The 23,778-nt window shown below is 42.7% G+C and overlaps 1 protein-coding gene across 1 annotated transcript; it reads left to right on the top strand.

Moving 5' to 3' along the window:
- The first annotated feature begins 2,727 nt into the window (after window positions 1–2,727).
- DNPEP (aspartyl aminopeptidase) lies at window positions 2,728–23,201 on the top strand. Its single transcript, XM_026707979.2, has 15 exons — window positions 2,728–2,866; window positions 3,087–3,165; window positions 5,917–6,005; window positions 6,200–6,313; window positions 6,652–6,777; window positions 9,944–10,074; window positions 11,807–11,891; window positions 12,035–12,139; window positions 13,087–13,164; window positions 18,132–18,215; window positions 19,003–19,163; window positions 21,006–21,045; window positions 21,709–21,810; window positions 22,354–22,521; window positions 23,073–23,201. Exons 1-15 carry the CDS (start codon window positions 2,861–2,863, stop codon window positions 23,121–23,123), a joined length of 1,419 nt encoding a protein of 472 aa, XP_026563764.1. The 5' UTR covers window positions 2,728–2,860; the 3' UTR covers window positions 23,124–23,201.
- The last annotated feature ends 577 nt before the right edge of the window (window positions 23,202–23,778 follow it).

Raw genomic sequence — 23,778 nt, 5'->3', positions numbered from 1 at the left:
TTTATATATTTCCAACCCAAATTACTGTTAGGTGACTTATATTCCTAACAATTCTCATCTTTTAATTCTTCCCAGAAACTTCAGTTGACTGTGAGGAAGAAAAAAATTTTAAGCCCATTTCTATTAAGGTGAAGTCATCTATGATTCAGAATTTCCATATACTCAAATTTGAATTCTATAATCAATCATTAGTGGTTTGATTTTTTTTGAGGGGGGGGGAATACTCTTGGATCTTAACAGATAACAGATAATCAGAGTTGGAAGGGACCTTGTAGGTCATTTAGTCCAGTGGTTGCTAACTGGTGGACTGCGGCCCACTGGTGGGCCGCGAGGAAATTTTGGTGGTCTGCAGAGAAATGTCACCCCCAGAGCACCCACCCCGCAAAGCAATTAATCCAGGCTGCGCAGAAACACAAGACTGCACTGCCCACATGGCCCGCAGGAACCCTCCCCACTCATTCCTTACCTGGCAAACTTGCCTGCTAAGTTGCTATTTTTACTTTTTCTGACCATCAGCTGTTCTGCTGTGCCGGGAGATTTAGATTAGCTAGAAAGCAGGAAATCGTTGCACTTCTTGCTTTCTGGCTAATCTTTAGATCTTCGGCTCTATAGAGCCGAACCTTCCTTAGGACTGAAGCTTCTATTATTCAGTGCAGGTAGCCAAATGCAGATACATAGATCTCTACGTGAATCTGTAATTCTATGAGCAACTCAATCTGCCTGCCTGCTTTGCCTGATTTTGGGTAAAAATTGCTCTTTTTTAATAAAAAAAATCAATATTTACATAGATTGTATGCTGAGTTAATTTTGTGAGTTTGCTTGCAAGCAAATTTTATGTGACAGACTCAGGTAGCCAATTGGAGAATCATAGATTTCTAAATTAATCTGTGAGCAACTCAGTCTGCCTGCCTGCTTTGCCTGATTTTGGGTAAAAATTGCTCTTTTTTAATAAAAAATTCAATATTTACACACAAGCCATGCCCAGCCAGTCACATGACACCAAGCCACACCCACAAATTAGGCCATGCCCACAGAACCAGTTAAGAAATTTGAATCCGACCCCTGCTTCTGCGTGTTTGTGTGTGTGTGTGTGTGTGTGAGAGAGAGAGAGGGAGGGAGGGAGGGAGAGAGGGCGGGTTAGATCAGATCTTTCTCTCTCTCTCCCACCAATGTCACCAAGCCACCGTTGGTCAAAATTGATATTAGTGGTTCCCAGGATTTAAAATTATAAGTTTGGTGGTCCCTGAGGTCCAAAAGGTTGACGACCCCTGACCTAGTCCAACCCCTGCCCAAGCAGGAGACCCTACATCACTTCTGAAAAATGGCAGTCCAATCTCTTCTTGAAAGTCTCAAGTGATGGTGCTCCCACAACTTCCGAGGGCAAGCTGTTCCATTGGTTGATTGTTCTGTCAGAAAGTTTCTCCTTGTTTCCAGGTTAAATCTCTCCTTGTTCAGTTTCCATCCATTATTCCTTGTCTGGCCTACAGGTTCTTTAGAAAATAGCTTGACCCTTCCTCCCTGTGGCAGCCCCTCAAATATTGGAAGACTGCTATCATGTCTCCCCTGGTCCTTCTCTTCACTAGACTAGCCAGGCCCAGTTCCTGTAACCATTCTTCATATCTTTTAGTCTCCAGTCCCCTAATCATCTTGTCCATCTTGTTTCAAAAGACAATTTTAGTGTCAGTTTGTATCTTTACATTTTGTAACCTGCCTTACATGCCTTAGAAGGCTTAGCTTAGGCTGTGTTGAACCTATGCCATGTGTGCTGGAAGTGGATGCAGAGCCATTTCCCCCAGCATGCAAGAGGTCGCCTGGAAGAGCCCCACTGTGCAAGCGCATGCGCGCCGCTGCCCAACAGCTGATTGTCAGGTATCTGGCACACATGTGCAAGGGGCAAAGGGGGGGGTGCATGCGTGAGGGGGGGAAACATGCATGTGTGCAGGGACACGCTGCACGTGAGGGGATCGCGTGCACATGTGCAGACGTGCAGTGCACAAGGGGGGAATCACATGCGCAGAGGTGCAGCATGCAAGGGGGGGTCATATGCACATGCGCAGGGGCATGGGGTTAGAATCCCTAGCGCCGCATAACGGAGTGAGCTCCCATTACTTGTCCCAGCTTCTGCCAACCTAGCAGTTTGAAAGCATGTAAAAATTAAAGTTGAAAAATAGGGACCCCTTTGGTGGGAAGGTAACGACATTCGTGCGCCTTCGGCGTTTAGTCATGCCGGCCACATAACCACAGACGGAGACATCTTCCAACAGCGCTGCCTCTTTGGCTTTGTAATGGAGATAAGCACTGCCCTCTAGAGCCAGAAACGACTAGCATGTATGTGCCAGGGGAACCTTTACCTTTACCTTTATTGGCACCAAAATTAAGCAGGGGTTAGTTTGTACAGGTCTAAAAGGCCTCCGGGAACTCAGAATGGGATGGAAGCGAAAGCAGGCTATACTGAAAATGTCTCTTGTGACTTCATACAGCTTCGGAGGCAGAATATTAATCTAGTACTTTGCCACTTCACAGCAGATCTGACTTACTTAGTAGCTTTTTTGAAATCAGCCAAGATCGGCTTCTGCCACCTTACCCCGAAACCAGTCATAACCATCAGAGGCGCTTTAGAAGAAAGCAAGGCCTATATAGCTTCGGGAAATTTCTTTCCTTGGTTAAATCTAATAGCCAATCGGTCGTACCAAGGGACACCTGCAGAGGGCTCCGACCCACAGCTTCCCTTTCGAAGTCCCCAGCAGGCCGAGCGGTGCGGGGTGGAGCCGGCTGCACTCTTTCCGAGGCGGGGTGGCCCCGGGTATTTAGCAGCGTCTTGTTCGTCTGACTCTGGGGGTGGCGCAGAGCCGGTAACAGGATGCAGGTAGAGGAGAAGCGGGAAGCGCTTTTCGCTCCCCCAGGTCGATCGCTGCGGGGGAAAAAGCGGGAGCTCGGAAGAGCTCGGGGGGCGGGCTCCGTTTGGGCGGGCGATTGCTGTCGGGTCGCGTAGTTCAGCGGGGAGGCTACCGTAGAGAGACCCGTTGGGAAGGACCGGGACTGGGCGGGTCCCGCCTAATTCGGCTGCGTTTTTTCCCCCTTTCTAGACCAGCTCCAAGCAAGCGGTGCAGGCGGCGGCGCAAGAGCTGCTGAAGTTTGTGCACCGCAGCCCGTCCCCTTACCACGGTAAGAAAGAGGCATTCGGCGAAATCGGGAGCTTCGCCGCCGACCCCGGTGTCACCAGAGGCCGCGCACCCTTGCCCGGCTATGAACCAGGCTTATGATGCCTTTTCTTGACTCTTAGGCCTGGTCTCACAGTTAACGTGTAAAACCTCTGTATAAGCTTGATTTTTAAACGTTCCCCCCTTTTTCAGATTTTTTTTTTAACCCAGCCTTGGAATATTCACGCAGGATTAGAGTTAATATACTAAAAGCAAGTTGAATGGGGATGTTTCTGCATTTGATTGCCAGTATTGTTACCATTTTCTTTTTCTTACTCCTGTGTTTTTCTCTATTATTGGCTTCTTCCACCTCCATCCGCGCAAAATAATGTTTTTTAGTGTCCCAATTCTTCTGTGCCACTGCAGTGTGGGAAATTATTAACTTGTCTTTTATCATACTTGTGAGCATTAGTCAGAACAAAAGATAACTTTTCTATTTCTTCCTGAGCCTTCAGAATCTTTTTTCGAAGAACTTTGCTCTTTGTCTTATCTGCTAGCCATGCTTAGCATAATTTGATATTGTTGAATCATTAATAGCACCTTAATTGCTTCTTTGAAGCAGAAGCTCACACTTTTTTAAATATACAGAAACAGCAAATATAATTTTTAATATCCTTAATCTTCCGTTCCCTATGCCCGTAGGATTTGCCATAATTAGATAGTTGGCAGAATCCATCTTTAGAATGACACTGGTTACCAAACAATAAATTATCTTAACTATTTGAATAAAATTCATAATTTTGCCCAATCGTTTTCATTCCTGTTTTTCTCTCTCCTTTCTGTTTAAAAAAAGGTAAATTTATATATGCATTTTGCTGATATCTTATTCCTTTCTTTTATAAGTTACTAGTAGAATGTTCTCTTGTACTTTTAATACTAATTTTTGTACCTGCATCGTAATTACAGAACTAACCTTTGAAGCAAAATAACACCATTTCCAAAGGCCAAACATAACTTGCGTATTATACAGGTATTGTGGGCAGGAGCATCTGCAAAGGAGGTCAAAAGGGTTAGACAGTGTAAGCATTCCCCCTTTTTGTATGTGCATTGTGCCATCGCAATGTTCGAAAAGGGTGAATCTTGCAGTAAAACACCTGCTTTCATCATTTTGACAAAAGTATCAGATTCTGCAGATGCCTCTGACACATTCACACAAAAGCGCAAGTTACTCAGGCGTGTAACATGAGCATGCGCCATGGATACAGATTCCAACTAATGTTAACCAGAAATGGTGGCTGCTTCAAAATAAGAAGCTTAACAGAAAAGCCACAAATTGGTGTTAAGGAGTTGTGTGGAAATGACTCTAGATTTTCATATTACATAACCTGACTGGCTTAGCATATTTGCATCCATGTTTAGCATCCAGTGATACTGGTTAAGATCCTCTCCCCTACATCAAAAAAAAATTTTTTTTTAATCGAACAAATCTATATGCCACTCATCTCACCAGCAGCAACCCTAGGTAGCTTATAGACATTCAACTGAAATGCACTATAAAATATTAAAACAATAAAATAAGGATCATAAATTTAAAATTCAAATAAAAGTAAATTCAAATAAGATTAAATTCCGTTAAAATTAAAGTCAAATAAAACTAACCAGGATGGAGAGGGAGGGAGCCAAGTGTACACAAGGAGGGGGTGAGGTGTTACCTATTCCATTAGCCACCTTCAAAGTACTATATACCCACTGGGACCCCAGGCTGGTTGGCATAGCCATATCTTCAAGGCTAAAACAGTCCACTTCGGGGGCACAATGTTCCAGAAGGTGGGAGCCATAGCGGAAAAGGCTCTTTTTCTGGACATCGCCAGCCCCAAATCCTTGGCTGACAGGGTCCACAGCATGCCCCTTCTGCCAGTGCGACTGGGGGGAATTGGGAATATACTACTCTTTTTCTCTGCTTCAGAGAATTGTTCAAATATGAAAAGCTTTGTTCGTAGAATTTTTTAAAAAGAATCTTGGATTAGGGCACTGAAATTATGAGGGGGAAATTTGGGAAGAACCCTTAGCAACACATTCTCTAACATGAGGCACAGAGTAAAGATTGAAGTTTCTTGCTGATGAGGAATGTACTTAGATATCCAAGCTGGAAAATACGTCATATTTGTACAATATGTATATGCAATTCTTGCATGCACACTGGTATTTCCGATGTATTCACTTGGTTTCTATCTAGCTTCTTTGCTTCTTAAGTAATTGTCTTATTTCCTTTTGTTAAGTATCTTGTACATTCTGTCTTGATCTACAATCCAAAATGTAATAAACCAAAGTAAGTGCTTGGCAGAGGAAGGATCGCAACTTGAGGCCTTAGGGCCCAAGTTGTGTTGACAGTCTCAGGACAACCTTCCTAATAATTATAACCCTAAAATTGCTCTCCAGGCTTATTGACCTCCAACTTTGTTGCGACTGAAACTTTCAGAATTCTCAACTGGCTTGTCCAAAAGCTGGGAGACAATTTGGGGGAATTGCAGTCCCAGCCCAAGTGGTAGAAAGCTGCCTGAGGGTAGCCAGAATAAGATCACCATCACACCATCTGTTCCTGAGCTGGGTCAAGCAATTCTGATAGCCTGAGGAGCACCAGTAGAGTTGCCTTGCCTCCTGTTCATTTGGAGGACACCCAGAATTGTGGATCTCTGGAGGAATTCTATAGAAAGCTTTCTTGCCAGATGCCTTCGCTGTTTCCTTTTGTGATTGCTTCTGCTCTTCCTTCCTGTAGTGGTTGCTGAATGTCGGAAACGCCTGCTTCAGGCTGGTTTCCAGGAACTGAAAGAAACTGAACACTGGGATATCAAGCCTGACAGAAAGGTATGGTGAAGGATAGACATAATGACTTTTCTGTACCTAGTTTCTGGTTTATAGTTGTGTTGCCTTTATTTTGAAAGGGATGGAAGGTTGGGCCAGCTATTTCCCTGAGGCCCAGCTATTTCCCTGAGGAACAAAGCAAAATATTGATGTCTCCATCTCTTTCTGTACTCTTTTTTTTTTTTTTTTTGCCTCAGTATTTTGTGACCCGAAACTTGTCAACGTTGGTTGCTTTTGCTGTGGGAGGACAATTCCAGCCAGGTAATGGCTTCACAGTGGTTGGAGCTCACACTGACAGTCCCTGTCTGCGGGTAAGCAATGATGTAATCCTTGTCTGACATTTTTGCTCTTGGGTGGATTTTTTTCCCCCTGCTTCTACTTGATTATCTTAATTTTTCTACCTGCTTCTACTTGATTATCTTAATTTCCCCTGCTTCCTCTGATTGTGCTTCAATCAGTACAGCTTCATCTTATTTTCCTCTTCACAGCTACAATTTTCTATATGGTGACATTATTTCTGATACTTGTTGGAAGGATTTCTGTTTTTGTACTTAGAACCTCTTTCTTTTAAAAATGACATTAAGATGCCACGTAGTAATTGAACACGGCTCTTGGGGGAGATCTGAGATGATGGTTGTGTCTCTTTTAGGTGAAGCGGTCCTCAAAATGTAACCAGGATGGTACAGTCCAGGTGGCTGTGGAAACATATGGAGGAGGTATTTGGAATACCTGGTTTGACCGTGATCTCTCTGTGGCTGGAAGAGTAATTTTCAAGGTCAGTCCTGCCTGAATTATTCTCCTTCTACATTCTTGTACATTTGTACAATTGGAAAAGAACTTGAGGCTCATTTCTTTCTCCATCCAGTATTATAAGGATGTCACATAAAGATCTACTTTTGTATTACCTCAGTGTGTGGCAACAACCGTAGTGGATTTCTTCCCATGGACTCCATGAAAACATAACAGAAAACAGATATCCCATGGGAAAAAATTTAATAGGGCAATCTTCCCATCTAAGGTGCCTTGAGAAGGTACATGTTAAGTAATCCTGTTTACAGAACCGGAACCAACTGCTCATGATTTTTAGTTACCTTTTGGTAGTTGCTTTTGAAACAGTTGCTGTTCTCTTGGACTGAAATTAATGGAGGATTAAATGCAGATGCGCATAAATGTGTTTTTATCATTTAATCCTCCATCCAAAGGTCAACGCTTGTGTTGTAAAATAGATTTCAAGAGCCTTGTTGTGTAGAATACTTGTTTTATATTCTTTGATTGGAGATAGAAGCATTAATATTACAGAGGGAGTCCGTAAGAATGTTATTAAGCCTCAGCACTTTTATGAATTACTGGATCAGGCTTTCAGTCCCGGTTAATCAGTACACTCAGAGAATCTGGATGCCTAACATTGTTTGTAAATTATTGGATAGTCATTCAAAGTGTGTTACATAGCATTTTGCTTGGCCTTAAATATATATGATGCAAAGCCTGATTTTAATATTGTTTGAGTGGAACTAAAAACCAAAACTGACTAATACATTCAAAATCGGATGTTACTTCTTACCAGAGGTGCAGATTTGTCCACCTCCACCTGAGCACAGAGCTTTCAAACAAAGCCGATTTTGCTTTTGTATGGAACTGCATTATTAGGATATGCTGGTACAAGAGGGAGATATAGGTGTACTAATGTACTGGAACATGTTATTTACACATGTTCAGAGAAGTTCTCTTCATTTAATGTGCCTGGAAGCAAAAATTGCTATTGCTGCTGTTTGCAATTTGGAATATACGGACAAGTGACAGAAATCAAAACATGTCTGTTCATTTTCTGTCTGTATGGGATGAGAAAATTGTTCTTAAGTTATATTAAATTGGATGCCAGATACCTTTTTTTCCTTTTGTCTTTTTTTAAAAAAGTCTGTTGCTGCAAATGCCCATTTTTAAACATAAAATTTTAAAGAGTATTTTTAAAGGGGTGTTCTGCATACTTAATAAATAGATAATAACTTTAGTTTGGTTCATTTGTGTATAATAAAGTTGAAGACTGCTGTAAGTATCAGGTTTAGTTTTGAAACCATCATGTGACATCAACAAAACCTCTTAAGGATTCCCTGGGAATTAATTAAAACTAGGGACTTAAAGTGAAAGTTTGATATATTTGCCTTTTAGTGTCCTCTCTAGCTGGCTTCCCATTTTAGTTTCCAAAACTAGGTTTTCCATGTTACTCAAATGACAAAGCATATATTCTGCCATGATAAATAGTTGTCAAGTGTCAAATGTTGCTTGGGTTTCAAAACTCAAGAGGAAAAGAAAATATTTTTACTGCATCTTAAAAATAAGTTCAGCAAGGCTGTGTTTGATTGCTCTTGGAGAAATGGTGGGAAATTAATTTTATCTATTTAGGTTTCAAAAAATAGTACAGGAAATTGCATGTTGCATCTGATAATAAATAGGGAAAATAAAATTGCGGCTAGAACCTGTTTATTATAAACAGACTACTTCTGAGAAGACTTGCACACAGTGGTAATTTTCCCAGATTATGACATTTTTGCCTTTATTCACACAAGTTTCTCGTTCTCGTGTTTTTAAGAACATCTGAAAATTCATTCAAAATTTACGCCTAGGGATGTGCAGTGCTTTGGATTGGAAACAGAAGGGAACATAGAAGTGCATATTGTGCACTATGTCCCTTCCAAAACACTTTTTCTGCTTCAGATTTAAACCGCTACACACCCATGCAAAACACTAGAAGGATAGGATAGGATAGGATAGGATAGGATAGGAGATTTAGGATAGGAGATTTCAGCAGTTGGCAAAGGTGCGTTCAGGGAGCTGCTAATTTCTTTGTGTGCGAACACTTGCCCCTCTTGATAGATGGTTTCTCAGGTAGATACTGGATGTTTATTTCTTTAGGTCTGCTATGTATACTTATTTTGGATGTTTTCATTGTTTTTTTTCTTGTTTTTAATGTCTTAATTTTAATATATTTTTTGAATTGCGAGCTTTCAAAAGACATTGATTGAGATGGGTGGCTATAGAAAATGAAGGAGGAAGGAAGGAAGGAAGGAAAACCCAAAGAAACACTGTTACAGCCACCATATAGCGTCCCAACGATAAATATACACCAATAAGAACCCTGCAAGGGTAGATGATCACTTTCTTGCATTCTCCAGATGGGATTCCCAGAATTTTATGCCATCAAGATGGCTAGCAATTGTAAGAACTCCATTCCCAGTATTTCTGGATCACCAAATTATGTGAAACTGGTTTATTAAGGGCTTGAGAGTTTATTAAACAGTCAGTAACTTCTAGATGATGAGCTGAAGGTGCTAAAGTATGGTAATATCCTTGCTGAATGGAGATGGATAAAGATTTGGTTCTGAAACGTGGCATTTCTTCCTGTGTTGAAACAAGCACACATTTCATTATGTGCTACCTCGAGTATTTCTGCTTAAGCAGATTAACCTTTGAAGAATAAAGCGTGTTACACACAAAAAAGTAGTCATGTGGAATTTTTGTAGCTTTGTAAGTCAATGATGGTCAAAGTTCATCTTGAAAAGCACTTGATGCTGAAATTAATACAAAGGATTTGTCTTCAAATCACCAGTTTCTTATTTGGCAGCATTGTTGTTAAGGATTGTTGCATTTCCTCTTTAGCAGCCACTAAACACCGGGGCTGGGAAATTAAAAATAAAACTCTTCTGTTAAAAATCAGAGCCATGAAATTCTCCATCTGTTCTTAGTTAAAGTTCAATGATGCGTTTATTCGGGCCATTGGAACTGATTTTCTTTTGATAACTAAGCTAAGACAGAGTTACTTGCTGGAGCTTTCCTGAAGAAACTTTGTAGCTTTCCTCTACGCTACCTTTTTTTCCCCCCATCATGAAAAAATCATGGAGCTCAAGCTACAAGGGTTTTATACTGCTTTTTTTTCCCCACTGCAGGACCTGTCCACAGGGCGGCTGGAGCAACAGCTAGTGAGGATAGAACAGCCCATTCTCCGCATCCCAAATTTGGCCATCCATCTCCAACGCAGTGTGAATGAGAGCTTTGGACCAAACACTGAGCAACACCTGTGAGAGAATAAACAGCCCTTGTCCTGCACCGTCTCAGACAAGAGCCTTTCCTAGAAGCTGTTATGTTGGGGCCAATCAGCTAGTCAGCCTTTAGGAAAAGGGATCTCTGGAGGCCTGTTTATTGACTTCCTTTTCTAGCAAGAGATAGAGTGCAAAGAAACTTTGCTGGGTTAGACCAAAGCTGTATTTATTGCAGTGTCTTGTTCCCACACTGTCAAACCAAATGGCTTTAGGAAATCCACAAAAAGCAAGGCACAGGTGTGGTAGTTCAGCCTCCCTTCTATTCCCCACCAGTTGGGGAACAACCTTCTTTGTTTCTTAAATGTATGTGTGTACTCTGTCTTGCAATACTGAATCCCATAGATTAACTCTGTGCTGTGGACAAAAGTTCTGATTGGCCCATGCGCGCACACACGGTCACACAGAGAGTAACATTTTATTGTGTATGATTCCAGAAAAAGAAAGTTGTGGTTTTATCAAAATTCATAAGTGGGACTCAGGAAGGGCTTTTGCCAGTGTGGCATTCTGGGTTTGTAAACACTTCACCAAGAGATCTGCTTAGGGCTTTTTCCCCTCTGTACTTTTTCTCTTTTAATAAAACCAAATCATCCCCTGGCAAACGGAGTATCAATTATCTGCTTTCAATAGGTATATGACACTGCTTTTATTACGAGCCCTTTTGATTTCTCTTGGTTAAGGTAGAGCTCACTTTAAAATAAACATATGTAAAGTTATAACGGTACAGATTCACTCAAAGCAGATTTTTTTGAATCTGTGGAATATAAGGAATGCTTTTCTGTCCAGTTCCCTCCTTGATACCGGAAAGCATGACCAAGAGTTGTCCTCTTTCACAAGCACCCAGTTAAAAGACTGCAAGAAAGGGCGGGCTTGATTCATTTCTCGGCAAATCACTGCATGGATTGAATGCTACTTTTCTGATAATCTTTGGCTCAGAATGCTCCCACTGATGGGAATGATGATCTTTAGTGATTTCCCATCTTCCTGCCTTTGAATCTCTCTTACTGTCCTGGAGGACCTGCAGTCTTTTGGAACAGTTAACTGAGCTGGGGTAGAAGACTACAAGTTCAGAGAAAAGTGATGAAGGTTGTCTCTTCCTACGGTCAGCCAGCAGGCTTTCTCCTCTGGCTTGGAAACCTCTCAGGATCCGACCATGATCTTCAAGCTTTTACTTGAGGGCTTAGTGTACATTTGTAGTAACTGAATAGAAGGATGGAGTCTGTCAGGGGAATAGAGTTCCTCTGACAGTGATAGGGGGAATTAACATGCTCACATTTTCTTTCAGAAAAGCTGCATCTGTACGCAAAGGAGCCTTGTTCTGTCTAGAAGTGGTGAACAAGACCTCTTCAGCTACTACCCAGGCTGTTCTTTAGCTCTTGGAGGCTTTAGCAGTACTCTGAATGTAATGATGGGAGAGGTTCCTGAGAAAAATAGGAGAAATAGCTAGAGTAGTTTTTCAAACTTCACGCCCTTGAGGTGTGTTGGGTTAGATTCTCATCTCTCCCCAGTATTTTGCAGATTGAGAATAACAGACGATGTACTCCAGGGTTTCTGGACACTACCTCCATGGGGATGAGAAGCGTATGACTTTTTAGCTACACAAACAACGTTCCGCTTGCTTCCTCAGCTCTGAATTCTTCTGGCTCTGTAATTTTAACTTCTAAGGCTCTCCAGGGAGCAACTCTTAACAGCCAATTCATTGGCTTTCCACAGGGTTCCAATTCTGGCCACTCAAGCCCAGGAGATCCTGGCAAAGGGAGACTCCATAACAGAAGACAGCTGCACCCAGTCTTTCCAGGTAAGGTAGATTGGATAGCGGGTGCAGTGGACTCCTCAGTCTGTTGTCAGTCAAAAGCTGGGAAAGGGGATATGTGAGGGGAAGCCTGTCTCTCTCACCAATTAGAGGGTGTTGCACATTCTTAACTTCTCTTTTTCTTCCAGAATCGCCATGCTCCAATTCTGATCTCCCTTCTCTGCTCCCAGCTGGAAGTGAAACCAGAACAACTGGTGGAGATGGAACTGTGTTTAGTAGATACCCAGCCCCCAGTAAGCACAGCTTTATTATTCATTTTTTTTTTTTTTTTTGCATTGCTACATAAGGAATTGGGGTGGAGGTTCATTCAGGTGGCTTGTGTTTAGACTCCTCCATGTTGAAGGATGGGTTGCAAGGGAGATAAAATCATGCTCTTCTGTAATTTAGCTTGATTTTCTAGAAATACCATTAAGTGAGGTTTGTCAGGAGGTTGAGAGTTACTCCACCGTCATATTCTGCTTTGTTTTGATTTATTTGCTCACACGTAGGCAGTATGAGAGATACATAGATAGGGGTACACTAGGAAGGACAAAAACATTTCCCAAACTATGGTGTTGCAGCTGCCAAAAAGGTAACTAACTGATGTTTGAGAAAGTATTAACAAGAGCCAAAGAGTCCAGATTCTTGTATTTTACTTTGGTTATGCATGCCTTGGTTATACCCCTTTTAGGGTGTTGTATCCAGTTCTGAGCACTGCAGTGCAATCAAAATGGATCTCAAACAATTTAAGACAAGAAAATGAGGGGCTTGGAAATCCAAGTCCTATGAGGAAAGTTTATTTGTTTGCTTATGAGATTTGTCCACTGTCTGAAGTCTAATGGGTTCTTGGCAGTTTACAGAATTGGCTTAAGATTGAGAGGAAGTATAGTATCAATCAATGAAATTGCCAGATAGACTTCTTTGTCATCTCTGAGGGCAAGACGAGAGCCGTTGGGTTGAATCTGTAGGGATTTAGGTTCAAGTTAGATATTCTGAGGAATTACCTGACAATAGCAGTAGTCAGCTAATTGTACGGGCTACCTCAGAAAGTGGTGTGTTTCCCCTTAGCAGAGACCAGATAGCCATCGGGCCAAAGTGCTTTAGCAGATCCCAGAAGCCAGGCATTAAACTAGATGTCCACCAAGGTCCCTGTCAATTGTATCATTCTAATTCTTTTTTTTGGCTTTGTGACTTCCAATAGACTTTGGGTGGTGCCTTCAACGAATTCATATTCTCTCCTCGCCTGGATAACCTCCACAGCTGCTACTGTGCCCTGCAGGTAAGTAACTTAAGGGACGGGATGTCAGGAGGCAGTGCTGCTTTCTTGTTGCTGTGCTACTATCTCAGCAGCCAGGAAAGGGCTTTACGGGAACACCCACCATATTTCTGCATGCTAGTTACAGATAGTCCTTGACCTACAACCATTCCTAGTCCCTGAAGAAACTGACCTACGACGAGTCCTTGCAACTGTTGCAATATCCTCGTGGGCATGTGATCAAAATTCCAACTAGCATGTATCTACTATGGTTGCAGCATCCCAGAGTCGCATGATCACCATTTGCGACCAACCCCGGGAGCTTCTGGCAAGGAAAGTCAGTGTGGGGAAAGGCAGATTTGCTTAATGACAGATTTACTTGACCACGGTTGTAAAATCTCTGAGCAACAGAAGTTCTGTCCCAGTTGTGGTCATAAGTCAAGGACTCCCTGTAGATGCCATTTGCTGTCCGTGCGTTGTCTGGTTTTCTGCTGTGCATTTCATCAGGCTTTAAAAGAAAGTCACTTTGGAGGCCTGTATGCACCAGCGTCTTCCTGCAGGTTGAGCTAAACCGGTGAGGTGAGGATCGCAAGCCAAACTCTTTGGTGACCCAAAAGTTCCTGGTGCTCAAGAGGGCTGTATGTGTTCCCGGCAGAGGTCTCAGCTCAATATTATCTTCCCTTGAGCTTAAAAAAAAAAAAAGGGCTCTGCGTCTGATGCAGGTTCTGTTCCTTGAAGGAGATTGCTACTCTAGAAGCCTCTTAGGAAAGCCACCCAGCTGAGATCACCTCCCTCCCTTAGGCCTCCAAAGTGATTTTCTTTTAAAGCCTGATGAAATGCATAGCAGAAAACCAGACAGCGCATGGAGGGCAAATAGCATCTACAGGTAGTCCTGTGTGTGTGTCAGGAAAGGGCTTATCACCCTCCCATCACAAGACCTACTGACCACACAAAGCCCTTATAAGCAGAAGGACACCAACACTGACATTCCCTAAATTCCACCATGGTACCTAGCCTGGTAACAAAATGCTTGGAAACCAACCCACACGCCACCATTATCCTATACTCAAACTACAGGTATTCGCCACTATTGCAGGGCTTGTGATGCGGGATGGAGGTGGGTTGGGAAACTAGACTTGTTTTTAACTGGGCTTGATGCTTAAAGATAGGATAGATCAGAGGTCTTCAAACTTGGCAACCTTAAGACTTGTGGACTTCAACTCCCAGAATTCTGGGAGTTGAAGTCCACAAGTCCTAAGGTTGCCAAGTTTGAAGACCCCTGGGCTAGATAGATCAATGCAGGGAAACACAGAGGGAGAAAATGTCCTGCAGACAAACATAGAAGGGGAAGAAATGGCACAAGGGAAGGGAAGCTACCACTCTGCCTCTCTGTCAGGTCCCTTCAGATTTAGTCTAATGAAGGAAGGCAAGGTAACAGTGAAGATAACTCCTCCAACCAAAACATCCTGTCCCTCAGTGCTGGGTCAGTTGCTGATTAAAACATCTAATGCGCATATCACTGAAGCCTGGCTGAACTGAGTTATTCCTTTAACTCCCCTTATCCAGCTTCATCTCCGTGGTACAGCATGCTGGGACCTGACAGCAGGGAGGTAGAATGTCAACATCCTCTACTTGTCAGGACAGATAGCTAGTTTTGAGCTGCTTTGGACAACCAGGAGAGTTTATGCATATTATCAGCTCTACTTTTCACAGTCTCCTGAGCTCTGGAATGACCTGTGCTTTTTGTTCTAGAGCGCCCCTAACAGAATATGTGTGCTTCAGATCCATGCATGGACCAAATGTACTTCGGCTGGGTCTGTGCACGGATGAAACATATGGCTTGGTCCAAGAAAGGTTCATTGTGTATATCTGGACCTTGCACATCCCCTGTACTTAAAATAAGTCTGTTGGATCAGGCCAAGGCCCATCTTACTCTAGCCATCTTCTCTGCAGTGCCCATAAGCGGGAGATGGCAACATGCTCCTTGTCACTGCGGTATTCCTACAACATCCGGAGGAATGCTGCCTTGAACCTGGGGGTCACATTGAGGCCTCCCACTTCATTTGGCCTTCACAATGAATGTATGTTTCCAATCCCACTTATTAAAAATCAAGTTTGTGGCCTAAAGGTTGAATCATAGCAACTGGACCAATCTTTGTTAGTCTGAGATATTTCGTTTGATTGAACCTTCATTGACATATTGCAACACATTTTGGGGAGAACCTCCTTGAGCTGGTGTGGCAAGAGTTGGTACATTCCAAGGACTCTCTGACTCTTTGCCTAACTCATTTTGCTCTGACTGATGAAGTTGCTTGGATGAGCAACGAAACGTCTCAGATTAACAAAAATTGGTCCAGTTGCCATGATCCAACTTTTGGCCTCGACAATTGAGTCTTCGTTGACATACAAATTAATGGCCATTTCATGTGTTATGGTAATGAATTCTTTGTTAATTATGCATTGTGTGAAGAAGTGCTTCCAGTCAGCTTTCTCAGATGGTCTGGGGTCCTAGTATTTTGAGGAAGGAAGGCAGGACACACACACAATTTTCTCCCTGCCATGTTTTTTTTTTTATAAAACCCAGCATGTTGCCCCCAGTTGCTTCTCCAAGCTAAGAAGTCTCCCATATTCTAACCTATACTAAAATAGAATAGAATAACAGAGTTGGAAGGGACCTTGGAGGTCTTCTAGTCAAAAACCCCTGCCTAGGCAGGAAACCCTACACCACTTCAGACAAATGGTTATCCAGCATCTTTTTTAAAACTTCCAGTGTTGGAGCATTCACAATTTCTGGAGGCAAGTTGTTCCACTGATTAATTGTTCTAGCTGTCAGGAACTTTCTCCTTAGTTCTGAGTTGCTTCTCTCCTTGATTAGTTTCCACCCATTGCTTCTTGTCCTGTCCTCAAGTGTTTTGGAGAATAGCTTGGCTCCCTGTTCTTTGTGGCAGCCCCTGAGATATTGGAATACTCTGCCATGTCTCCCCTAGTCCTTCTTTTCATTAGGCATACCGAGTTCCTGCAACCGTTCTTCATATGTTTCAGCCTCCAGTCCCCTAATTGTCCAATAGAAAAGATATTCAAGCCTTTTGATAATTGGCTGCATTTTTCTGTATGTTATTGTTTTTAGCCCTGTTAACCATTTTTCAAATGTGGAAATCAGAACTATATTCTCTACTGCTAACTGAATGTACTGTAGCTTTCTATAGATGTTCGATTTTATTATTTTTATTCACTTTCCTAATGACCCAGGACATAGAATTTGCCTTTTTCATAGCTGCCACACACTGAGTTGACATCTACTCTGTTCTATCCAAAGTTTCTTTGCATGATCAATTACAGACCCAAGTCCCATCAGTGTATATGGGAAGTTAGTGGGATTTCCTCCATTAAGCTTGAACTAACTTGAATTGGTTTGCCATTTGGTTAACCATTCACCCATAAATGGTGAAATGTTCTGGAGTTCTTCACAGGGTACTTGTTCTTTACCCCTTTAAAAATTTAGCATTGCCTCCAAACTTGGCCATTCGTTGCTTATCTCAGAGTCTTGATTGATTATTAAGTTAAAAACGAATGGTTCCAATTCAGATCCTTGAGGGAGGGATTCCATTTCTTACCCTGTTACACTAAATAAAGGTTGATGTGTTCTCACTCTTTGTTTTCTCTTTAACTAATTAGCAATCCATAAATGGTCCTCTTAACCCATAGCCACTAAATTTAAACAGAGCCTTTGATGAAGAATTCTTGCAAAGACTTCTTGAAAATCTAAATAGACAGTGTCAAGAGTCACCTCAATCATGTCCCAGTTGGCACTCTAGGAGGCTCTGCTGATCCCAGTTGTTTACCAAACCTAAGTTAAAGTCACGAATGAAGACATCTATGTGTCCTAGGATAATGTTGCAGGATCCAATCTGGGTTGGTCACCAGCACTATGCGCTAGATTAGCCCAAAGTACATATTCTGGTGAGAAAGACACTCCCTGAGGATGGGCCTCGCACAAGTCTGAAAGTTCGGAAGACTAAACCTCTGGTCCTGGTGACCGACCCAGATTGGTTAATAAGTTAAAGTGACGTTATTACTCTTTAAAGCCCTAAATAAAAGTAAAATTGACTTGAGGGACTGCCTGCTAAAAGCCTATTCAGCCAGTCAGTTCTTCAGGAGACCGCCTTCTGAAGATCTTAGTGCAGTCAAGAGGCTCGCTTATTTGGCAAAAAGGAGACCTTCCCTCCAGTGTCCTTCCCAAACTATGGGATGCATTTTTCTCACATACACGCTTTTGGTGTCCACAAATTCCAAGAAGATTGAATATGTGGAGACCAACAAAGGTTGATTGACTGGACAGATATTAAATCCAGGAAACAGACACAAAAGGGGAATAATCTTGCCATTTTAAATGTGGAAGTGGAAGTAATTTGCGCTTTGTGCATACAGAGCATTAACATTTAACAGCATCTTTAGAAGGGCAGGAGAGAAACAGTACAAATTGAAAAGTTTGGAGGAATTGAACAGAACTAGTTGATCAACTTGCTGATATCAGCATTTTTAAGCAATTAGTACCTATTAACTTCAGTTTTATTACCCTCTTCTACCAGTGCAGTGAATTTCTGATGTAGAAGGGGGTTACTTTAAAGAATTGGGCTTAGAGGAGCTGCTTCTGTATTGTAGCAGCAAAGAGCTTAGAGGAACTGGAAAGAAATCAAAACTCTCTATTTTCCTAGGCTGGTATATTTTTTTCCAGATGGGCGTTTTGGAAGAACACTTAGTCAAGACTTACAAATAGACTTCCTTGCTGAGTGGGAGGTATAATTCAGGTTTCTTCTTGTATGAATGATCCAAGCTATGAACTGCAGATCCTTCCTGTCCTAGGCTTTAAGCTTCCAGAAGCTCCAGCATTGTTCTGACACTAACTCATAAGCCAGGGAGAAAGCCAGCAGAAAGTGTTTTTGAAAATCCCATCTCATCAGTTCACTTTGGTCCCTTGTCTAACCCTTCAGGCTTTGATTGAATCTACCGATGAGCCTGACGCTCTCGCTCGAGAACCAAATGTGCGTCTGATTGCACTCTACGACAATGAAGAGGTTAGTGGTAAGCCCTTTTGCTGGATAGGAAGTCGAATATCCTATTCTGATCTGAAGGAATACTTAACATGGTCACATCTAATAGGGTTGGGAGATTTTTTTTAAGCACACTTTAAACCCTTTGACGTCCAAAAATGATAAGAGGCCCTAGCTGGTAATGCTATGAGGTAACAAGTGGGACCAAAAATTTCCGCCAGGAGGTGGGGATAATTTAAGGAATGAAATGAGTTTAAGTCACTCTCAGATTGTTGTGATTTAGAGGAAGAGCATGTCCTATTCTGATCTGAAGGAATACTTAACATGGTTAAATCTAATAGACAACATGGGTTGGGAGATTCTTTTGAGCACATTTGACATCCAAAAATGATAAAGGGCCTTAGCTGGTGATGCTGTGAGGTAACCAGAGTGGGACCAAAAATTTCCACCAGGGGTAATTTAAGGAATGAAATGAGTTTAAGTCTCGTCTCTTAAGCCACTCCCATATTGTCCTGATTCAGAGGAGGGGGGGGGGCATTTAAAAAAGAGGTCTGAAGCCACACTCACCTCAAAAGAAAATTTAAAAGGAGGACCTCAGAAAAGCATGACAAAGTGTGGCAGGTTGCCCAAAATAACTTATCAATCAAACGGTAGCGGGATTGTGGACAAAATAAACTATAGATAAGAAGCAGAAATAGAAGTGATAAGGGGATAACTGAAACTGATCTCCAAATTGGAATGGCAATTAAAATTCTTGTAGCATCAAAATGTTTCTTGACAATTCGCCTTTTGAATGCCCTCCTTCTGGCAGGTTGGTTCAGAAAGTGCTCAAGGGGCTGCATCGCTCCTCACGGAGCTTATCCTTCGTCGCATCTCAGCTTCGCCCCAGAACATTACAGCCTTTGAGGAAGCAGTGCCCAAATCGTGCATGATCAGTGCAGATATGGCTCATGCGGTGCACCCAAATTATGCGTGAGTATGTTGTCAATGGACAGCGTGAGACAGTGTGCCAGGGCTGGATATCTAGATCTATCTATCTATCTATATTTAGTTAGTTAGTCAGAAGGAGGCGGCTGCTTTCAATGAACTTACTTCACAAGTATTACCTCCGATTCCATCCTTCAGATTGTATGAGTCTTAACAGGGGAAGCTACTTGAATCATAAAACTCTCAGATTCTCTTGTAAGGTGCTTTTGTTGTACTTTTCCCATATCTGAAAGGCCAAAGGGATATTAAAAATCTCCCTATTACCTTGGGGTTACAGGTAGTCCTCAACTTACAACAGTTCACTTAGTCACCGTTCAAAGTTAACAAAGGCACTGAAAAAAGTGACTTATGACCGTTTTTCACACTTACAGCCATTGCAGTACCCCTACAGTGATTTACAGTTGGCTGCTTGACAGGTGATTCACATTTATGACGGTTGCAGTGTCCCAGGGACATGTGATCACTTTTTGCAACCTTCTGACAAGTAAAGTCAATGGGGAAGTCAAATTCACTTAACGGCTATGTTACTAATTTAAGAGCTGCAGTGGTTCACTTAACAAATGGGGCAAGAAAAATTGAGGGTTACCCATACTTGTAAAACACAGAGGTTTAGATGACTGACATTCCTCTCCAAATGATAGATGATTCCCCACTATAGATATATATATTTGTATGTGCATTTAATGTCTATAGATACCCATATCTTAAACAAGTAACTCTGGGCAGCAAACAATCATAAAACAAAAACAGTACCAATATCACACAAAATATATATATATATATGGCAAGAAGTGGCCGTGGAAAAAAATGTCACCATAAATATCAATCTATCCAACAAACGGGGCCCTTCGTACTCTCGATAGCCCAGGCACAAAGCCAGGTCTTCCAAGTCCTTATGAAAGGCCAACAGAGTTGGAGGTTCATCCTCAACTCTGAGGAGAGAATGTTCCAGAGGGTAGAAGTTACGGCAGAGAAGGCACTTTTAGTCTCCACTAACTGACCTTCCTTGACTGAGGGAACCCACAGCATATCCAGCCTGTTGGATTGAATTGGATGCATAGAAATCATTAATTTTGTTCCTGGATTTTGGAACCCTCTGAAAGTTGATAACTCTTTAGAATGGATCTATTTACTTATTTTGTAAAGGACTGAGTCAGGATTTGGGGCAAAATCATGGGCAAACCATCTCTCTTCCGAAGCCTTGAAGTTGCTAGAAAGGGTCCAGGTAGTCCCCCTGCCCCTTATGACAATAATGGCACCTAGAATTTCCATCATGCCGGTCACAAGTGAAGGCGCAAAAGTGACCAATTTTTATAACCTTTTTTTTGTAGCTGTCACTAAACAGGTACAGTACTTGTAAAGCAAATGTGGCCTCTGTAAAGCAAACCAGGTGATAAGTGCTTGTGGAAGCTCTGCCATAACTTCAGACTGTTGCTAAGCAACCAGTCGTTAAATGAGAACGTTGAAAACCAGATGAATATGCAAGTGGGTCTATGCAGCCCTACATGCGGTGGGCTTTCAAGCGTGAAACATCTTTCAGGACTGGTGCTGAGATGGCCTCCTTCATCCGCTTGCGACAGCTATAAAGTAATTTTATTCTAATCATTTGAAGGCACTTCTTTCTCTCCGGGCCAGACGTTCCGTTCTAATGAGAGATCTCTGCACAGAGACTTCTTCGCTGGCTCTGTCAAAAGGGCGACTCTGTCTCGTCTATTAAAAATGGCTTGAATGCATTACAGCGGCAGCACCTCTTTCCTTTGGTCCTCTGATCTTTGAAATCCAGGCACAAGGGGGAAACATGCTTACTGAAGGCTGTTCTTTTCGCAGGGACAAGCATGATAAGAACCATCGGCCACAGTTTCACAAGGTAGGTAATGTGGACTAGTTGGCCACAGCATGATTTTGGAAGCTAGTCGTCTCAGCGAGCGAGCGGCACAGGAACCACTCACTGAGGGGCAGATGTCAAATGCAAAACCGATTCTTTAAAATGGAGATTTCTTTTTTCTTAGTTGAGAGCCAGCTGTGGGAGTGCCCAAAACAATGATAATAGTTTTGAATAGATTCAGGATTGGGGAGGGCTCAGGAGATAAAAGTCCATATGGCAGATGACTAGTAGAAAAGCACTTTCTGGAGATTATGTTGTTGTTTTGGTGGCCTAGATATGGGAAAGTACGCTAAAGGTAATTATTTTGATTATTGGAAGCTATATATCTTCCTTCTTGCTGAGCCCAAGCAGGGCAAAACGGTTGTGCTTCTCCCAGATGAAGAGATGGGGGAGAGGTGGAGAGAAGCACACGGATAGGAAGGAAAACTCTCTTTTTATAGATTTTGTATCTTACGTCAGTAAATTATTTATGTGGAAGAGATGTATCATTTTAAGAGTTGGGAGTCTGGTGGGAAGCACAAGTCGAGCCCTTCCTGTTAGGGTGGAACAGTGGCACACCTCAAGAAATTCCACGCAGAATGGAAACAAGCGACACATTTTCAGAGTAGAGAACCTTTCTCTTCAGTCTGGTGATTTTCTGTGCAGGGACCTACTCTGAAAATAAACAGCAACCAACGCTATGCCTCCACTGCTGTCACAGAGGCATTGATTCGTGAGATTGCCACGCGTGTCAACGTTCCTTTACAAGTAAGCATTTTGAAAAGTAAAGATTCCCTTTATCCGGGCACTTTATTGGAAACACTACACAGGGCAGACTCCATGGTATATCCCGGTGTTTTCTATCCAAGTACTAAGCAGACTGACCTGACCCTACTTAATTTCCAAGCTTAAAGAAGGTTGACTGCATGCTACCAATGCTGCATGATGCTTCCACCATTAGGAGTGGGCACTGGTCCACTCCGTTAGGGGCAAAACATCCTACCTGCTAGAAACAGGGGAAACAAGACCAGGGATGCCGGGGCTTTATAGTTAAGTGCTAAATGAAGGGCTTCTCCCTCTGAAGATGTTCCCTTCTCCATTTTCATTTGGTGGTTCAGTCCACATTAGAAACTTCAGCTTGACTGTTGGGTTGGACTGGCCAATGCCAAGGATCTAAGAACCCCCAGCGATATCCATTCAAAAGATTCAGTTCTATATCCTGCCCCCTCCCCCGCTCCTTCATTGCTATCAAAGAGATAGTCAGCTGTCTGCTCCCTTTTTTTCCCCTCCTTTTTCTCATGTCGGTTGCAGGAATTTATGGTTCGAAATGATTCTCCTTGTGGCACAACCATTGGACCCATCCTGGCTTCCCGCCTTGGCTTGCGTGTTCTTGATATGGGTTGCCCACAATTAGCTATGCACTCCATCCGTGAGATGTGCTGCACTTCAGGGGTCCTTCAGACCATCACTCTCTTCAAGGTAGGCGATAGCTTGGGTGCTTCTGCCCTGGGAAACGGGGCTGAAGACAGGCGTGCAGAGTCCTAGCCTGCCTCTTTTTCCTTCTGCCCTGCACCTTCCAGTGAAGATCGCTTGAGCTAAGCAAGAGATACTAAGTCCCTAGGTAGGGTAGCAAAGCCCTTTTGCAGATAAGCACCCCCTCCCATCAGGAGTAGCAGATTTGAAGGAGCGAAAGGAAAGAAACAAATGGGGATTTGCGGCGGGCGGGGCGGGGGGGGGGAGATAGGAACAGGTCCTAATCTGTGCCTTCCTCCGCTCCCAGTTCCTGGGTTGAGGTTTGGGCTTTGGTTCTTGCAACTCTCTAATTCTTCTTTGTAATCTTGTCTTCATGTTGCCATGGCTACAATGGTGGCCTTGAATCAGTGATGGGTTTCCATGGCAACACTGCCTCACGATTCTCTGGCTGCCATGGTGACGCCATTGTGTGTATTGACAGCTGCCTGCTTTTTTCCCTTTGAGAGCCTTTCTCTGCATCCCCTCTGACCCTGACTTCTCTCTTTTCTCCTTCCCAGGGCTTCTTCAATTTGTTTCCCACCTTGGATCAGGCACTTCTGAGCAGCTGATGGGCAGCCTGAATGCGGAAAGAGGCTCTCCCTTTTCCTTAAGGCTGGATAATAATTAAAGCAGCTTTAATCCAGTGACCTCTGTGCAGTTCAGAGGCTTGCTGAGTTTTGATTTGCTTTTCTGTCTCGCCTCAGAACAGAAATTACCTCTTAGGCATATTTACATTATTATGGCTGAGCCCGAGAGGCATAAAATAACCTTTGAACCCTTTTTTCCCCCCTATCAGTAGTAAGACGATGAAATTTAAATACTGGCCTCTGGAATAATTTAATATTTCAAGTGAGAAGTAAAATTACAGATGACATTCTGGTGTTGGTAAATGCCAAATGATGCAGACCTCCGTTTCTCCTTCCACTCCCACACCCCCTGCTTGCACAGGCTGTGTGAAGTTAGCAAGGCGATGCTGGCTCATCGAGTAACATACAAAGGTCATGTATGCAGAACTGCTCCGCATAGATTATGTTCTTAGAGGGACCATTTTAAGTATGCAATCAGATCATAATGGGAGCGTGGGGCCATTGCATGCTGTACCTTTTTGCATATCTCAAAAAAGGTTTTAAAATATAGCTGTGAGGAAAAGAGCAATTCAGAGCCACAAACCTGGCTGATACTAGCAGATGTAATGCTGCAAAGATGCTGGCAGAACATTTCTTC

The sequence above is a fragment of the Pseudonaja textilis genome, chromosome 1 (assembly GCF_049901715.1).
Source record: "Pseudonaja textilis isolate UNSWEBS1 chromosome 1, rPseTex1.2, whole genome shotgun sequence".
Taxonomy (NCBI): Eukaryota; Metazoa; Chordata; class Lepidosauria; order Squamata; family Elapidae; genus Pseudonaja; species Pseudonaja textilis.
The sequence above is the reverse complement of the archived record's forward strand: the minus strand, read 5'-3'. Positions and strand labels throughout refer to the sequence as shown.